Below are 16998 nucleotides of genomic sequence, written 5' to 3' on the forward strand. Positions count from 1 at the left end.
AACCACACCCCAGCTACTGCTTCCTTGCAACCAGCGGGATCGACCCGGTTGTTCGGTTATGGACTCCCAGGCCTGAGGTTCATCTTTCACACAAATTGCCCATTATGCATAAATGGTGATACTTATGTTACTTTATTAAATGTTCCCTGTAAATATTTTCTTTTAATTATAGATGGAATGTGAAAATGTTCGAATTGTGGAGGACATGGAGAGTGCTGCTCAAGCCAACCAGCGACGTATGAATGCTGATCCTTTGGAGGTTATGCTGCTTCACATGGGCTACCGCATCACAGGACTGCGAGGGGTGGGTCCAGACGGCTCAGACGATGAAAGCAGCTCAGATGGACAAGTGCAATGCCGACCAAGCTAAAAAAACTCTAGCAGCTCACAGACGTACACACAAAAGCACTGTTTGAAGCTCCTGTTTGATTTGTGAATTCCCTAAACCGACTAAATCATTGAGTGAAAGGTATGTCACATCTCTGCACTATGCATCATCCTCCCTCCTCCCTCGTCCCAAGAGAGGATGTGTCTGCAGTCCGCTGGGGAGTAATTAATTATGATGGTGTAGATTAACAGCCTTCTCAACAATGTATCTCACCAAAAACACCTCAGTTGCTCCCCTCAGCTTGAAGTGCACAAAGGGTGTGTGGAGAAGTGCCCCTACCCACATCACTCAGAGGGGGAGGAGTTCAGCACTTTTTATGTTTGCAAGATGCTCCTAAGGTGGCATCAGCAGTTGGTGACCTATTTTCAGGTCATAGCCATCTATCTGGCGCTCCATGTAGGATCAGGTAGGACTGACAAAGTTGACCGTGCGTGAATGCATTATCTCTGCTTTCGTGTTGAAGCTGAAAGTCTCAGTACTCACTGATCTCAGAAAGCCTGCAAAGTGCAAATCCAAATGATAATTTCCCTTCGTCACAGAAATGTAAATGTTGTCACCAAACGATATCAAGTGATTTTTGATATAACATTTAGTTAAACCTTGTTGTATAAGAGCAAATTGTTTTCTACCAAAGGTTATCATCACTTTTATTGCCAAGGATTTGTATTTACTTTGTTTCATCGTAACATAATTCTGGCTAATAGGGCTTGGTTGTACAGTGTTGAAATAAGCAACATGATAAATGTTTGTGAATCATTTTTACAAATTACATTTGTGTAAAACATAAGAATTATTAATGAAAAGCGGCATGAATATTTGGCAAAAATGCTTCTGTTGGTTGTGAGACACACAGATAATGGCATTTGACAACTGGTTTGTAAGTGTTTAATGTTTGGAGGTGATTAAGGGTTTCTGTTTTGCTTTGGCACAAACTATTTGAACTCAAAGGACAGAGAGCCACCCGTCCATCACTTGCCTTTGTACTGACTGGGTCTTTAAACATGCAACACTAGGCTTCCTCGTGTTTACTTTGTACTATTACATTTTCTTTGAGATTTCATGTCATAGTCTTTGTTGTAAACAAAGTAAAAATATATATTTAACACTGATGTTTCTCCTTCATCTTTAACTCTTGTTATTTAAAGCCCATGTGACAACTTTACTAATGCAACTCTAACTGGGGTGACATGATAAACTATAAGTACACGAACTTTATTTAATTCCACCCATTTGTCTGTGTCTATTTTGCGCTCAGATTCTGCTGACTCCTGTGTTACAAATGTGAACACAGTACATTATAGGCATAAGTGGTACAGGAGCATCTCTTGTCCTACATTGCGATAACGAGGTGACCCAACTTCCGCTGGAGATTACAGAGACTGGAGAGAGCTACGGAGTTGTGCGTTGAAGAAAAAATTACAAATAAAGTTAACAATATCAAATTCAAATAACCAATGTGTCTAATGTGAGTAATAATGTGAGAGGGAAAACATCTGTTTTACTGAGTTTTACTAAGTTAACAGGCTTGTTCTAAACTAAAATCGAAAGTGTTCCTTTAGGACAACATTGCCAAAACATGGACTACTGCCTTTATAACCATTTTTTTTTCCACCACCAGGATCTCTAATGTAATTACTGTATACACCGGTCATAGATGGCCACATCTACAGCCTAGCTACTATATATAAAAAAACTATAATGAAATCTATAATAAAAGTTATTATTATAGATCTATACTATACGGTCTATGCGCCTACCGTGCGTAAAATCCTTGCGTAATCGTGCGTCAGTCATCGCAGAGTGATGGCGGAGGTGGATGAATCGGACATGATGATGAACTACCACGGAGATTTCCTGAAAGGCGACAGAAAACACAATCGCTACCCTTATTGCATCGTCTGGACCCCCATCCCTATGCTATCGTAAGACGCTTTCTTATGGATGTTTTGGATGTGTTAGCTAAACGACTCGGTTTAAGCTGATTTACTATGGCCTATGCGTCGTAGATCACGTTAGCCATCGATGCATTTTGCGGTTGTAGCGTTGAGTTGTTGTTAGAAGTGTATTATTGTCTATAAAATGACCGTCCCATACTCTTGTGGTGCCTCCCTCAGGTGGGTGCTTCCCTTCATTGGTCACATGGGCATTTGCACGTCGACTGGAATAATCCGGGATTTTGCAGGGTCATATTATGTATCAGTGAGTATTTTATTGCACTGTATGGCCCCTATTTCAATTTCAAGTTCTATAGTAACAAGACAAAAAAAATCAAGTGCAAAATAACGTTTTATTAATATGGTTTTGCAGGAGGACAACATGGGGTTTGGAAAGCCAACTAAGTATGTTTATTATTATTTTACATAACATTTTGTTTTAACTAAATGGTCTAAAATTTGTAATTAAAATTATAGATACTGGAAGTTAGATGTAGATAAGGTCTGTGGAAACGGTGCTGCTACGTGGGATAAAGCTGTCCATGATGCATCAGAAGAATACAAATCTAGGCCGGTAAGAGCATAACAAACAAAATGAGCTGTCAAATACGGTTGAACAAATTATACCAAATAACAATTTTTTAAAATGTTGTTTTATTTATTTTTTTCCTCAAAGCACAATCTCTGCTTTGATAACTGTCATTCTCACGTAGCCATGGCTCTTAACCTGATGCGCTATGACAACAGCACATCCTGGAACATGGTGAATCTGTGTGCACTGTCACTGATTCATGGGAAACATGTAAGGTAAGGCAAGGCTATTTCTAATAGCATAATTCATACAGAAAATCAAAGTGCTTTACAGATTAGGAAAGACATTACAATTGTAATACAAAAAATAAAAACATAAATAAGCACCATAAAATGAATGTTAAAAGAGAAAAGTGCAGAATTAAAAAAAAAAAAATTCATATGCACAGTTTAACAGTTTTGAGCCTGGATTTAAATCTCGTCAGAGAAGAGGCCTGTCTCAGATCTCCAGGAAGACTGTTGCAGATTTTAGCTGTATAGAACTGCTCAACACAAGCTGCTTTAAAGTGTATTCTCTGAGCCACAGTTAGCCAGTGCAGATCAGACCTGAGCCCAGGACACATGTACTCGTACTTCCTGGTTCTAGTCAAGACTTGAGTAGCGGTGTTTTGGATGTACTGTCTTACAGCTCGTTTGGAGAGGCCAGTGAGCAGGCGTAACCTACTGATCTAACCTACTGGAAACATACGCATGGATAAGTCTCCCACACTGTACTGTCAGATACGATCTTGTTTTGTGCTCTGTAATCTTGGGAACTATCTTAAAAATTGGATCAAATGCAACCATACTTTTCAGCGAATTTAAACTCTCTATAAAATACACCTAGTTCAGAGAATCAAAACCAGTTGATCCATTTATGAATCACCCTTACTTTAGTCTTACTGGCAAGTAAGATACATTACAATACTATTTCAAGAACACCAATCCTATTACAAGAACAAAGTGTAATTTTCTTGAAGCTTAAGTCACTATGATTTTATCACACACAAATAATAGATTGCCAAAAGTCTGGCACATCATTGCAACTGGTTAAATCCACATGGCATTGACTAAAAACATAAGGGACACTGACAATGAACAGGAGCGAGGAGTGAGGAAACTAGACTGCATTTGACTGTATTTGAGCAGCATTAACTGAACACCACTGAATCATATATGACAATCTGTAAAGACTGGCAGACATATTGTTCATGTCAATTTTATTTCGTCATATTGCCCAGAGCGTCCTATAAGATACACTTTACTATAATTACTGTAGTCAAACAGGCTAAACACATCTTGATTGCAGATGTAGACAGTCTCCAGGATTGCATGGCTTCTACATGCAGAGGCATATGGCTGAGAGATTCCCCTCATTACTCTCTCTTGACCCACATAGAGAAAGCTGGCGTCACACTTTGTGCTGCCTCTGCACATATACTCCCACAGCACACGATTTTTAAAGGGAAGGTGAGCAGCATAATTCATCAATGACAGTAGTGCCAAACCCCCCCGTGTGGAGGTCACCCCTCTGCCGGGGCTCCCTGTGCTGGCTGCTGTAGAGGACAGTAGGACATAGGCAGGACGGGTGAGCCGGGCCCCCGAGGGAGACAAACCAGCCCACACCACTTATGTCCTTGTGTGTTCATATAGGCAGAGGGTATTCGAGGTGCCCATGACCACTCTAACATACATTCTCCTTTTTCTCCTTCAGCTGGGCTGCATTTTTCAAGACCTGGCTACCTTTCATCATGCTCAGTGGCGTCCTCACCACTTTTATCCTAACATTCAACTTGCACTAATGAGCACCATGACTCAAAGACTGTAATTATTGTTGATACATGCATTATTACAATACTGACAATGAAAATGTTTTGACTGTTTGTTTGACTGTATGTTTCATATATTGTTTACATACTGTGAAATATGTTCCTATTTTGATGTCAGCATTTTAATTTGATATTTGTTCACATTTCCATGATTACATGATTGTTTTAAAACCAGTTCTATATTCATAAACACACTGAAGAATGTGTTTGACATTGTGGCCAATGTACGCTCCCTTGATGATTCATTCAGAATTCATCATGTGTGGCAACTTGACTGGTTACCAAAGATGGGAATCATATGAGCGAGCCCATATGTAAATTACAGTATTGCTGTGTAAAATATGTTTACAAGTTAAGAATCAATATTAATTAAATAAATGCCTCCTAAAATGTTTAAGAATGGATTTGTACATTGTGTTGCATTGTAGGGCTATGAAATAATGTATTTATATTATGTGTTTGTTATTTGCTCATAAATATTATAATGATTTGTGTAAAACTAAGTTAGCTAATTTCTGCAATATGTGGTAGATGTCACACAGTGGCTGCGCTCGCCCTAATTGTCCTCTGTACCTTTAAGAGAACCACGCACCTCTTTCATCCAGGAGATTCTGCGTGATATGAACCACCATCAATTTAAGGGCTCCTTTATTCCCTGAGTGCAGCAGATGAGGAGAGACTGTTGCTAGAGAGCTCTTTTCTATATTAATTCATAGAAACTTGTAAACATTTTATTATTTAAATTGGTTTGTAAATAATGGACTAAATATGATTTTGTCTGATTTAAAGATGTATATTTTTGTGCTTTTTGTATTTTTGGGAATTCTACTATGTGGACCTGGTCAATGCCTAGAGTGTCCATTAGGCTGCGAGTGTTTTGCCCTCACGCGTGCAGTTAAATGTGTTTCAGCAGATCTATCAATATTGCCTCGAAATATTCCTGGATATGCAAGGACCATCATCATTACTGGGAATAATTTACAACGAATTGAGTCAGATTCATTCACAGAGCTGGACAATGTCACCAACATCATTTTAAACAATAATGGGTAATGTGGATTTTATTTTTATGCCTTCTTTCACAAAACTATAATTTGTATCTACTGTGAGTGGTGTTTATTCTATGCAGTTTACTAGGAGTGTATTATTTCTGTTTATGCCAAATATTTAACACTTACACTAAAATTGTTTTACCAGGATTTCCGAGATGGCATCCCACAGCTTCTCTGCCCTCATCAACCTCCGTTTTCTGGATCTCAGTGGGAACCAGCTGGCTCTGCTCCACCCAGAGGCTCTGAGCATCCCCGGCAGCCCCCTCCAAGAGCTCAACCTCAGCCGTGCTCTCTACAACACCAGCGCCTTGACCGACCTCACCACTGCCCTGAGATGGGGTGGCCTCAGGGGGCTCCTCCGACTTGACCTTTCAGGAAACAACTTGGCTCTGCTTCCACCTGGGATGTTCGCTCACCTGCCCAACCTGCAGCAGCTTTTCCTCAGGAGCAACTCCCTGGTGGCAGTCTACAGTGGCACCTTCTCGGGCATGAGCCATTTGGAGCTGCTAGACCTGGGGGACAATGCCTTCAGAACATTTCGAGAGGATGCACTGCAGGAGTTAGGGAAGCTTGGAGACAACCGGCTACTTCTTGGAGACAACCCGTACAGCTGCTCCTGTGAGATCCGTGCGTTTGTGTCCTGGCTGAATGACTCAAAAGCGGACATTGATGTGGAAAGTGTGAGGTGTGCTTCACCAAAGAAACTGCATGATGCCCGGCTCCGTGGTCTGGGGGTAGAAGCCATTGGCTGCGTTGCTCCTGTCCAAGGAGAGGTCACAGACTTGACCCTGCAAACATCCTATGTGTTTTTAGGGCTTGTGCTCGGGTTTGTGGGCATGGTCTTCCTCTTTGTGCTTTACCTCAACCGCAAAGGCATGAAAAAGTGGATCATTGAGATGAGAGATGCATGTCGGGATGTCCTGGAGGGATACCATTACAGATATGAGATTGACACAGATCCTCGGCGCACATCTGGCTCCATTTCTGCAGAGAGTGGGAGCACCAGAGTCCCGGGACACTTTGGTCTCTCACAGCAGATGCCCAGTGACACCTGTATTGACCAGGAGCCCACAGACCCACACGTCAAGAAAGTGACCAGCTCTCCAGCAGTGAACATCTGTAAACGTAACATTATGTGCTGATATAAATTGTGCATGTACAGCATTTTTTATGTAATCTGCAATGTATATAGCCAGAAAATGATGTTACCAGAAAGTTAAAATGTAGAATAAATTTAAATAATTGATTATTGCGTATTATTATTATTATTATTATTATTATTATTATTATTATATTTTATTTTTGTAGATCTATGTAGGAAGAATGTAATTCAGAGTAGGAAGTAGGAAATAGGAATAAATCAAAATGTTGTTTCAGCATCTTAAATATTATTACTAACGATTGCCACTTTAATGTGTAGGCCTAGCTTTAAGAGGACTATTGTATGGTTATAAAGGCACAAACAGCATACGTTTTTAAAGCAGTTATAATGTTATAATAGCCTCTGTATATACCTGATCTACTTAGTGGTTGCAAAACTGAGCCCCTCTTTACTACTGATGTATGTGCTCCAGGTGGCACTGCTGTTTCAATTCACAGTGTGATTAAGTGTCTCTGTACAGGGGAAATAGGGCAGTATGAAAGATATTGTTTGGAAACGCACCTGTTGGCATAGCAGCTGTGCACCTCCACTGTCTTTACCTATTTCATGTAAACTTTTGTATCTTTACAGAGCTTCGGTGAATAATAACTAATAAAATAGAGTATGAAATTATTATCTGCAGTCTTGTTTTAAATTTCTAAACCAAATACACCTTGAATCGCCTTTCTGTCCTCTGTTCGGAGAGAAACATCGGCCCAGCTCTTCTACGCCTGAGCACGCGCCGTGCTGTGGTGCTGCCTGACGTCACAGGGTGCTCACCTGTGGGTGGGTGTCTGATCCGCACAGAACACGGATTAGCTGTAGCCGCAGGTAAAAGCCAAACATTGGGAGACTCGCTTCACCGTCCGAGGAAGACAGTGAGCTCAAAGTGAACGGAGGCGAATGAAGGAGGTAAAAGTAACACGGCACAGACTCATTTGTACAAATTTGACTTTGGTGGAAGTAAACGCACCTGGAAAACCGTGGGCGGCGGACTAAATAGACTGCTTTTTCTTTTCGGGTTTGAAGCGCAGTCGAGGCTAGTTTTCTCTTGGAGACTTCCGCGGTTTGGCTGAGACGTTTTTGACAATAAAGGCGACGCACACTTTTCTCATATGCGGTAAGATAACCATTTGGTAGTAAAATGAAGACCGTGAAATGTGTAATGGCCATTGGCAACAGCTTTGTTTCTTTGCATAGTTGAATAACTGTAACCAAAGTTATGTTGGCACGATAAAAATTGACCAAAGTAGGCTATGTTTTCATCCGCCCCAAATCACTGCATTTGTTGACTTGTGTCAAAGCAGGTGGTTACACCTAAACAGTGGAATGATGGGTTTAAGAGACAGGCCTCTGTTGCAACACAATAATTCAAACCGTTTTCCTCCTTGTTGCAGGTCCCAGGCACTCTGAGCCATGCCTGGCCACAGTTCGGGGGTAGGCCACTACACAGGGGCTCCCCAGTCCTCCCGCCATCCCAAAAACAGCAGGCCAGACAAGCACCGGCACTCCCGCACCATCTCCAGGGAGAGTAGCCAGGAGTCCTATAAAGATCCCCATGGAGACTATCGCCATGACCACCACACTGACCACTCCCGACACTACGATGGCAAATATGGCCGCAGCAGTGGTCATCCACGAAATGGGACCGCCCGAGGATCAGAAACTATAGGATTCATCCCTGGGTCTGCAGACAATGCAGGCAGCAGTAGACATGCCTGTGGCTCGTGTGCCTCTGTGGGCTGGAGCAGCTGTAAGGCCCTCATCTGCTGTGTGTTGACTTGTGGCTTTTATGGGAGTCGTGAACCCTGCCTGCCTGTTAATGAGAGTTCTACTGACCACCCTAAACCCAACACAGAGTCCCACCCGCCTAATGGCATGGCTATTTCAAATCCCACTTGTGGCATGCCTTTGGAGAACAACAAGCCCAAACAGTCCAAGCTGCACACTTTTGACAGCTTCCGATACCCGGATGTGCACATAGCAGGGCAGAAGGTGAAGTACCCTGTTTCAGCATCAAAAAGGACCCGTGCTCCTGGCAAGGGTGAGAGCCAGCGGCCAGTGAGCAACACAAGCCTGTTCGATGAGTTTGACTTGGACAACCCAAGTGACACAGGCACAGACATAGACTCCCTCATTACCAAAAAGCTGCTAGAACTGTATGCCCTGCACCAAATTGACCAACTCGCCAAATGTACCTCTGACTCCTCGTTCTCCCGCAAAACCAATGAGATTAGTGAGCTCATCTACAGCATTGCACAGGATTATAATCTGGAAGAGCAGGAGGCTGAGTGCAAACTAGTGCACGGGGTCATTCGCATCAGCACACGAAAGGGCAAAAGGAACAAGAGCCAGCCATCCTCCTCGGGACAGCGTACAAATGGCCGGGTGGGACACGATGGCACCCTCCCAGACAGCGGCAACGAAACCATGACCAATACCTTCAGCAGCGACTGTAAGTGATTCATGAACACACACAAACACATACGCATAAGTAGCTATCTTTAGGCAGGTATTACTATTGAACCATGACAGTTTTTTGAACATTGAACATTTTTAACAATTTTCTTCTCTTTTGTTTGTTTGTTTATTTTTTTGTTAAATGTACATGTTCTGAGAGTATGGAGAGTATATGTTGTGCCTTTTTTTTAAATGTTCAAAATAAATTAACTCAAACAGTCGAAATTTTAGGCTTTTTTCCCATATCCAACAATAAATAAAATCCTTGTGTAACATATTTTGTATAACATATTTTGTTTTAGTTCAAGACTTGGTTCATAATTCTATAGATTTTTTTCTCAATAAATTGTCATAGTATTAAAAAAAATTTACAAGCTTTGCACTCACCTTTTCACCTTTTAGTTTTAGTTTCCTTTTTGAAGTTAATAAGTGCCATGATTTAGAAAAAACACTTTTGAGGTCAGTCAGTCTGGTCACAAAAATAATTCTAATTTAAAACCATCATTACTGTAATTGTCCCTGATATTCAACTGAAATATGCTAAATATATCTTCATATGATCTTTTAATGAGTCATCTTTTGTTCAGCTCATAGTTTTAGACCTATCAGTCTAAAATGACCCAATAGTGGTTGGATAAGGTTCAGGCAAGTTGGTACAAGTTTGTATTTGTCAAAACGTAGTGCCATAGTCCAGTGTACAGAAGGAATGGGGGCCCTTTTATTTAAAAATGTATTTTCTTAGGTTTGTCCTTATTTGATCTGTTTCTCTTCTCCACACAGTTCCAGAGGTGAAAGTGTCAGAGGAGACGCCATCGGACGAGCTGGCCAGGAAAATGCGGCATTACAGTGGGAAAAGTAAGTGGGGAATTTCCAGTAATTGCATACACTTGTCAGCCCTATATTTAACATTGAATAAAACTGTAACTAATGCAAATAAAACTAAATGTGCTCAATAAAACCTGTATTTAATAGGCTATGACATAAGGAAAATAATGTAAAGTTGTAGTTGAGCTCTACATACAAACTTTCTTCCGTCTCTGTGTGTGAAAGAACTATAGACTTAACAATTAGAGCTTGAATGGCTTAATGCTGGTGATTAGCGCCAAAACTCTGTAATGATTGGGCTTCTTGGGTTGCTCTGTGTATTTCCCCCGGTCATTGAGGTATAAATACCATCCTTGTGAGCAGGTGTCTTTTGTGTGCTGTTGTAGCTTGGGGCTTTTTCTCACCTCCTCCTCTGCTTTCCACTATGTCATAGCTCTCTTTTGCAGAGAAAGTCCTGCATTCCTGCCTTTTCTTTGCATATTCCCCTCCCTCGTTCATTAGTGGCCCTCTTCCCCTCGCCTGCCACCTTACACCCATCTATCAGTGCCCCTCGATTTCCCCCGCAGCCAGTGTGGTCATGCTACACCTCCTGCTTCACATCACATTAAATCCACACTATATAATGTCCTATTGGTTTTTATGTAATTTTACCAAACAAACTTGGGTTACGGATGGATTTCCAATGCTGCAGCCTCCTTCTTTGTTATTTTGTGCAGAGCTTGTTAAAAAGGGATGGTGTCTGCTTACATGTTTTGAATGAAGAGCCTGTCATTGTACTTCAATAACTTTTAAATAACGGCTTGGGAACTTGTAGAGTTCTGCTGCACCAGGCTTTGCAGTTCAAATGTTCAAAATGCATTCAGTATTTATATTTTGTCTCCATTGTCCCATGTGTAAAACCTGCAGATTGTTGTTGTTTTGTAAATATCCAATATTATAATACTGAGGAATCCTTTTTTTTAAAAGGCTGCAGAAAGTTCTGATTATAAATGATAAGACTTGCAGTGTTATTTTTAACTCTTACATTTATTTTTATCAAGATCCTTGAACTAGAACTACTACCATTTACTGCTACTGCTAAGTTTTACCACATTTTTGTTGCCAAGTCCGCTTCTGTTTTTTATTTTTTTGAAAGTTGGGAGAGAAATTACACATTTTATCTTTTTTTCTGTAAATGTTAATTTTGTTAAATATGTGCATCTCAGTTCTTGTTCAGTGGCAAATATCAAGGTTTAGTGCTAATACTAGTTTTGTCACTGCACTGACATCTAAGGTCACACTTGGTTTGAGCCCAGTTTAAACCTGAGGTAGACATTTTTTGGTCCTGTTCTACTTCTGATTTAGTTCTTGTCTTGCCAAAATTTAGTGTCGTATTTAGTACCAATTTTGCTGTGATGCATGTACAAGTGTGTACCATTTAATGTTATGTTTTTGTTTTTGTCTACAGCCTATTCCTCCAGCACTGCCACAGCCTACTCTCCATACTACCATGAGACAGATTCTTCAGGAGCGCCTTTGCTTCTCATCTAACTGTTACCAAGAACTGCACTTTTTGTTTCTGATGTTTTTTATGCTGGTTTTGCTATTGAGTGACTGTGGTTACACTATGGTCCTGTATCAATCCACAGATGACTGGCTAAAGATGTTTTACTTTAAAAGGAGAAAGCCAAAGTATATTTTTTAGTATTTTGTGCACCATGTTGTTTTCTGTAAAAGTAGACTACTTGACATACATTGAGTTGTCACTGTCAAACTAGAGGATTCGACTGATGGTAGAACCGTCCTCATTCTTGTCAGAGTGTCTGTTTATGTAAGCCATTGTTCAGGTACTGTATATGTGGACTATTGCCATTTACACTCCTTGTTTTTACTATGTGCTAGTAAAGCCATATTTTAAGTGTACAGATTGGAGCTATGTTACTCTTCGGGTTTTTACGCCTTTGTGCCACATGGCCACATTTTTATGGAGTGGTCAGTTATGTATTTTTTAAATAAACTTTTGATTATTGTTCACATGTTTTATTTTCCAGTGTGCTTGCATCTTTTTCCATAATTTTCTAACAAGCTTCTTAAAATCTACAATACAATTTAAGATATTGCATGTTTGATATAAAATTTGCTTTGAAATTAAAATCTTTCAGTCTGGATGTTTTTCTTAATCTTGTGCGTTATTGCCGTTGAGCTCATCTCCCTGAGGTCACTGTGTTACCAGGCAGGCTTTTTCCGCTTGCAGCAATGGAGGGAACCTGTTTGGCTGGTTCTGACAAAAAAAGGAAATAAAATCCAAGTGCTATCTTTGTCTTTTAATGCAAAGGAAAGATTAGGTTATTAAATGTTTTTGGACTGGCTGTATACATTGTTGTGTTTATCTGTAACGTTTGACTTGACTGGTAACTTAAACCACAGATCAATATGTAAATCATGCATTACTTCTTTATTATCATGATTTTATCTCAATTTACAGTGAAACATGAAGACAACTTAGCACAGATTGGTGTTGTGCAAACTTGCTGTTAATGCAAATTCTTTTTCAGTAAACGGTGCATGGGTTTGCCCTGTGTAACCCCATTTCCTCTGGCGCTGCCCCCGCCACCACATTCCTGTTTTACCTGTATGAGGTGTCATGTTAAGGCTGAATGTTTCACAACTGACATACCACAGGCTCGGGCCAATTCACTGCCACTTCTAAAAACACTGAAACTGCTTTTTACAGTAACCCAGAGTTTCATTTCAGTGTCACTCATTTCAACTGCACTGTATTCTGAATCTGGTCTCCATACAGGATAGTAATGTATTTATTCATGACACATTTAGGTTCAATTATTGTTGTAGGATATTCTCACAAAGTATAATGTTACCATCAGAGGGAGACAAAGCACTGAATAAAGAAACTACTGGAACATTAGGCAATTGACTATTTAAAAGGGTGTTGAGAACATCCATTCCCTAGGAAGCATTTTGGGGTTGAGTTCTAAATATAAAATGTATAGTAGGCCTACTTTATCAAAAATCACAGATTTCTTGTAGCTATACATCTACACACGTGTGACCTTAGGTTATTCATACCTGCTATGTTTTAAATATATTGTAAGTGTATAGTATGTGCTTTCGTAAACACGAGTCATCAGTAAGAAGCATTACAGTGTAGTAAAATATTCAGAAATTTGTCAAGGGAATATATCATTTTAAATAAATGTCAGAGTAAATACAAAAATATATTTATTTAAACAAATACACATTCAGGGTACAAAAATGTCACTGTACAAGAGTTACAGATGAAGTCATTTCTCAGATAAAGAAAGGTCTAAGACCTTGAGTCTATAGAGTCCTAGAAGAGCATATCCACCATGAGCTCCAGCAGGTCTGCGGGGCCAATCACAGGCCTGAAGAAGAGTTCGGTGAGGAAGCCTGGAGTGATGCTCTGCAGAGAAGAGGCTGTGAGCAGGATCTGAGCAAAGCGCCCCCTGTCCCTCGAGTGCAGCAGCTGCACGACTTCACTCAGCGCGTGCTGGGCCTCCTGCTGCAGCCCCTCTACAAACAGACCTGCTTTCAGGTCTGGGACATCTGTGGAATGCAACAGTTTGAGAAAACCTACACATATAAGGTTGGATAAGATATAGGCCTAATGTAGCTTAATCTTACCTGGGTTAAATATCGTAGTTCCTTTAAGGTATGCATATTCCTTTGGGCTCAAATCCAAGCTCCAGAACTTTTTCAAGCAGGACTTAAGTTTGCTGACCCCGGCCATAGTGGGCTGCTCCCTGTCAGTGTCAGGGACCTGCTGTCTGTTCAGGAGGATCTTCTTGAGCATGCTGTCGGCTGGTGTGTCCATTACTTCAAAGTCCACGTGCTCCTGAGCCAGGCCCAGAATGAAGAGAGGACCCCAGCAGTTCTTCAGCAGCAGGTACTGGTCTTTTGGGGGAAGCTGATTAAACGCGGGTAAATTCTTCATGAAGTGAACAGTTTTTACCAGTACAACAGAGGCTTCTTTGCAGACCTCAGACGGCCTTTTGAGTCCAACCGCTCGCCGCATTTCACAGGTACATCTGTGAGAGACTGAACTGTAGCTGTTTTCATGAGATCTGCTATGGTCCATTTCGCTGAGGATATTAAAAAGGATAGGATTAGAAAGCCTATCACAACTGCCTGAGCTGTGGCATCTGCAGTTCATTGTAATGCTGTACAGGTCCGTTAGGTGAATAGTTGTCCCGTCACAGCAGTGGCCTGTATTTATAAGGCCTCCCGCCCAGCCTACTGGACCTTGACTTGTCAATACACCAGAGTGAAAAACAACCATGTGCTCTGCCAGGTGACAGATGGAACAACCCTGGGAACGAGATAAGGTTTTCTCAATGAAAAGACACTGCTGGAGTAATGCTTGTATCGGAAGGGTGAGGCTTTATCTAGCAGTAAGTGCCATTAACCCAAGCCGTACCAAGCTACCAAGGACTCGGGGCTCGACCTCAGCTGCATCCGTGCACAATGCCAGCTCACACCTGGAAACCTGGAGAGAGGCCAAGGTGTACAGGGCAACGACCTACATGTTAAACCCATGTCATGTGTGTCAATTGTGGCTTTAAAAGGTATCAGCACTGTATTCTGTTCAATACAGGTGAGTCCACCTGAATTGTCTTACTTTATAGGAATCTTTATTCTGTCATATAATCTCGTTTATGACGATGGTTAAATTGGAGTTATAAAGTTACATTAGCTGAAATATATTCTTTTGCATGGCTAAGTGGATGTTGCAAACACAAGATGGTCAAATTTTAAGGAATTCCCATTTATGGTTCCTGTGCAATAGTACAGGTAGTCACCTGTATTAGTTCAATTAAGTTTGTTATCAGTTCTGTGCCAGGCACTGAGGGTTGACACCGATAAGAAGATTACTTTATTATTGAGCTAAGAAACAGACCTCAAAGATTGACATTTGTCTGCCAACCTATATTTCCTCCTTCTCCTTCATTTCATTATTGACACCTTTACATAAATTTATTAGTGATAAATGTAAATATAATGCATATTTTTCAACCCTTGTAACCTCTCTGACATGACAGAAAGGGGTAGCAGCAGTGAACAGTAGTACTGTGAAGTCAAGGTCACTCAATAAACTTAATGACAGTAATAAAATGATTATAGTCCAGACATGACTGGCAGCACCAGGCACAGAATGTTTGTCATATTTTCCCATTATCTTTAGAGCTGCGAACAACAGGTACTTTTAACACAGTTTTCTTCCATCCAAACACATCACAGGAGTCAACTGTGACATTATAATTAGACTTAGGTGTGATTAAAATTAAGACCTCAATATTTATTTATTCTTATAATGACAGTGGTTCTTAAAGTGGAGTCCAGGGACCACTGGGAGTCCATTGGCTTTATGTTGTGGGTCCTCCAAAGATTTTGATAATATGGATCATTACTTCTTATGATATACAGTCCCAAACATGTGATACATGTGATATGTTTTTGATGGAAAAAAATAAACCTTTCATCCATATGTGGACATAAATATAGTGCAAACTTAACATTTTATCATGATGCCATTGTAGAGAACGACGGGGGTTAGATAAATTAAATGTCATATTTTAATGTATAACATATGTATAACATTCCTATGTAGGAAAGCAGCCAAAGTGGTGCTCCTTCAAATCAAATATTTCAAATGTGAAGTCTCACAAGTCAGGCTCAAGAATGTGAGCATTACTGAACAATGACCTACAATGCACTCAAGAGCTTCTACAGCACACACACACACGGACAGTTGTAAATGCCTGTGATAAAACTTGTGTTTATAGAGGCTAGGAGCAGTCAGAGACGGGCACGGAGGACACACACTTATCTGAGCCAAGACTGTAAAAAAAAAAAAAACTCCTTTATACAATTGGATCAACTGCTGTCTCTGAATCCAAGAATGACAGACACATGAAGGGTGCAGTAACATGATGTAATGGTGCCACTAGAATTTCACTGAATTATACCATAGGGTGTAGTCTAAAATTTGACATGATGGTAAAAAGCACCATCACAGTTGTGCTGACAGACAGCACTCTGTACTTTAATCTATTTTTTGTTTTTAGTTGGTGTTTGGTTGTTACAAAGCCTTAAAACATAAATGTATGCAAAATTCAGACAGGCCCCTCACCTCAATTTTAACATCTGGACTGTTTACCTAAACTATTTATGAGAAATGGCCCATTTTTAATCTTTGGGAAGCTGGTTATGCTGTAAAGTAAGTGTTATTCTAATTAAATGCATCTAAAATTCTATTCTAGCAATACAGTTTCACACCTAAATTCACATGGACCTTTTGCCAGTTATTATCGATTTTTTCTACCACTTACTTTGGTTGTGAGGCCGTTGAACCCTCTGTGCTGTGCTCATGAGTGTGATGGACATGATGTGCCACCTGACACTTCACCTTCATCTGCAGTAGGTATATGGACCCACTCATGGACAAATGGATGTGTTTTAAACAGCCGGATACAACGTAATCTGAACAAAGTTCTAATAAAGTTCTGCTTGTCATCCAAGATGTGGCATTATAATACTCTTCCCACAATAAAGAGGTACAGGGCAGGTAAGAATTATATAGTAAAAATCCATATATTTGGACATACAATAGATTCATTATTTATGTATTTAATTTGTGATTTATGCCATGCTTCTCATGGTTATGTTTTATTTAATTATTAAAAAACTTTATTGTAATATAAAATAATGACTAATGCACAGTAGGCAATATTTTATGGAACGTGTAAAAGTGATGTCAGGGTTCAGACACAAGTCCTGCTTT

General features: G+C 40.3%; 4 protein-coding genes across 8 annotated transcripts; 3 read left to right on the top strand and 1 right to left on the bottom strand.

Moving 5' to 3' along the window:
- Nucleotides 1-4775, top strand: LOC110171723 (transmembrane protein 222-like). Of its 2 annotated transcripts, none has more exons than XM_020937490.2 (7): nucleotides 1-77; nucleotides 173-2310; nucleotides 2503-2587; nucleotides 2696-2727; nucleotides 2800-2896; nucleotides 2999-3129; nucleotides 4607-4775. In XM_020937490.2, exons 2-7 carry the CDS (start codon nucleotides 2192-2194, stop codon nucleotides 4692-4694), a joined length of 552 nt encoding a protein of 183 aa, XP_020793149.2. In that variant the 5' UTR covers nucleotides 1-77; nucleotides 173-2191; the 3' UTR covers nucleotides 4695-4775. The 2 variants fall into 2 exon arrangements, with proteins under 2 accessions (XP_020793149.2, XP_055019773.1); XM_055163798.1 differs by lacking the exon at nucleotides 4607-4775 and adding an exon at nucleotides 3542-4594.
- A 482-nt stretch (nucleotides 4776-5257) lies between these two features.
- Nucleotides 5258-7507, top strand: LOC110171478 (trophoblast glycoprotein-like). The gene is made up of 2 exons (XM_020937187.2): nucleotides 5258-5770; nucleotides 5919-7507. Exons 1-2 carry the CDS (start codon nucleotides 5490-5492, stop codon nucleotides 6913-6915), a joined length of 1278 nt encoding a protein of 425 aa, XP_020792846.2. The 5' UTR covers nucleotides 5258-5489; the 3' UTR covers nucleotides 6916-7507.
- A 177-nt stretch (nucleotides 7508-7684) lies between these two features.
- kdf1a (keratinocyte differentiation factor 1a) lies at nucleotides 7685-12221 on the top strand. Of its 4 annotated transcripts, none has more exons than XM_020937447.2 (5): nucleotides 7685-7826; nucleotides 7944-8034; nucleotides 8312-9369; nucleotides 10155-10229; nucleotides 11647-12221. In XM_020937447.2, the coding sequence occupies exons 3-5, from the start codon at nucleotides 8331-8333 to the stop codon at nucleotides 11727-11729; spliced, it is 1197 nt and encodes a 398-aa protein (XP_020793106.1). In that variant the 5' UTR covers nucleotides 7685-7826; nucleotides 7944-8034; nucleotides 8312-8330; the 3' UTR covers nucleotides 11730-12221. The 4 variants fall into 4 exon arrangements, with proteins under 4 accessions (XP_020793106.1, XP_020793105.1, XP_055019821.1 ...); XM_055163846.1 differs by having other exon boundaries at nucleotides 7704-7826; nucleotides 7949-8034; XM_020937446.2 differs by having other exon boundaries at nucleotides 7700-8034.
- A 1180-nt stretch (nucleotides 12222-13401) lies between these two features.
- Nucleotides 13402-14385, bottom strand: nr0b2a (nuclear receptor subfamily 0, group B, member 2a). The gene is made up of 2 exons (XM_020937561.2): nucleotides 13842-14385; nucleotides 13402-13763 (listed from the first exon to the last, which is right to left on the bottom strand). The coding sequence occupies exons 1-2, from the start codon at nucleotides 14368-14370 to the stop codon at nucleotides 13528-13530; spliced, it is 765 nt and encodes a 254-aa protein (XP_020793220.1). The 5' UTR covers nucleotides 14371-14385; the 3' UTR covers nucleotides 13402-13527.
- Nucleotides 14386-16998: the final 2613 nt, after the last annotated feature.

The sequence above is a fragment of the Boleophthalmus pectinirostris genome, unplaced genomic scaffold (assembly GCF_026225935.1).
Source record: "Boleophthalmus pectinirostris isolate CB_2022bp ecotype Guang Dong unplaced genomic scaffold, ASM2622593v1 HiC_scaffold_6, whole genome shotgun sequence".
Classification (NCBI taxonomy): domain Eukaryota; kingdom Metazoa; phylum Chordata; class Actinopteri; order Gobiiformes; family Gobiidae; genus Boleophthalmus; species Boleophthalmus pectinirostris.

Bases quoted from the DNA above. Each gene is read 5' to 3' on its own strand.
- LOC110171723 (XM_020937490.2), top strand. From the start codon at position 2,192: ATGGCGGAGGTGGATGAATCGGACATGATGATGAACTACCACGGAGAT. The intron at 2,728-2,799 runs GTATGTTTATTA...TTAAAATTATAG, and splicing joins GGGTTTGGAAAGCCAACTAA to ATACTGGAAGTTAGATGTAG. The intron at 2,897-2,998 runs GTAAGAGCATAA...TTTTCCTCAAAG, and splicing joins AAGAATACAAATCTAGGCCG to CACAATCTCTGCTTTGATAA.
- LOC110171478 (XM_020937187.2), top strand. From the start codon at position 5,490: ATGATTTTGTCTGATTTAAAGATGTATATTTTTGTGCTTTTTGTATTT. The intron at 5,771-5,918 runs GTAATGTGGATT...TTGTTTTACCAG, and splicing joins ATCATTTTAAACAATAATGG to GATTTCCGAGATGGCATCCC.
- kdf1a (XM_020937447.2), top strand. From the start codon at position 8,331: ATGCCTGGCCACAGTTCGGGGGTAGGCCACTACACAGGGGCTCCCCAG. The intron at 9,370-10,154 runs GTAAGTGATTCA...TTCTCCACACAG, and splicing joins CAATACCTTCAGCAGCGACT to TTCCAGAGGTGAAAGTGTCA. The intron at 10,230-11,646 runs GTAAGTGGGGAA...TTTTGTCTACAG, and splicing joins GCGGCATTACAGTGGGAAAA to CCTATTCCTCCAGCACTGCC.
- nr0b2a (XM_020937561.2), bottom strand. From the start codon at position 14,370: ATGAACTGCAGATGCCACAGCTCAGGCAGTTGTGATAGGCTTTCTAAT. The intron at 13,764-13,841 runs GTAAGATTAAGC...TGCATTCCACAG, and splicing joins AACTACGATATTTAACCCAG to ATGTCCCAGACCTGAAAGCA.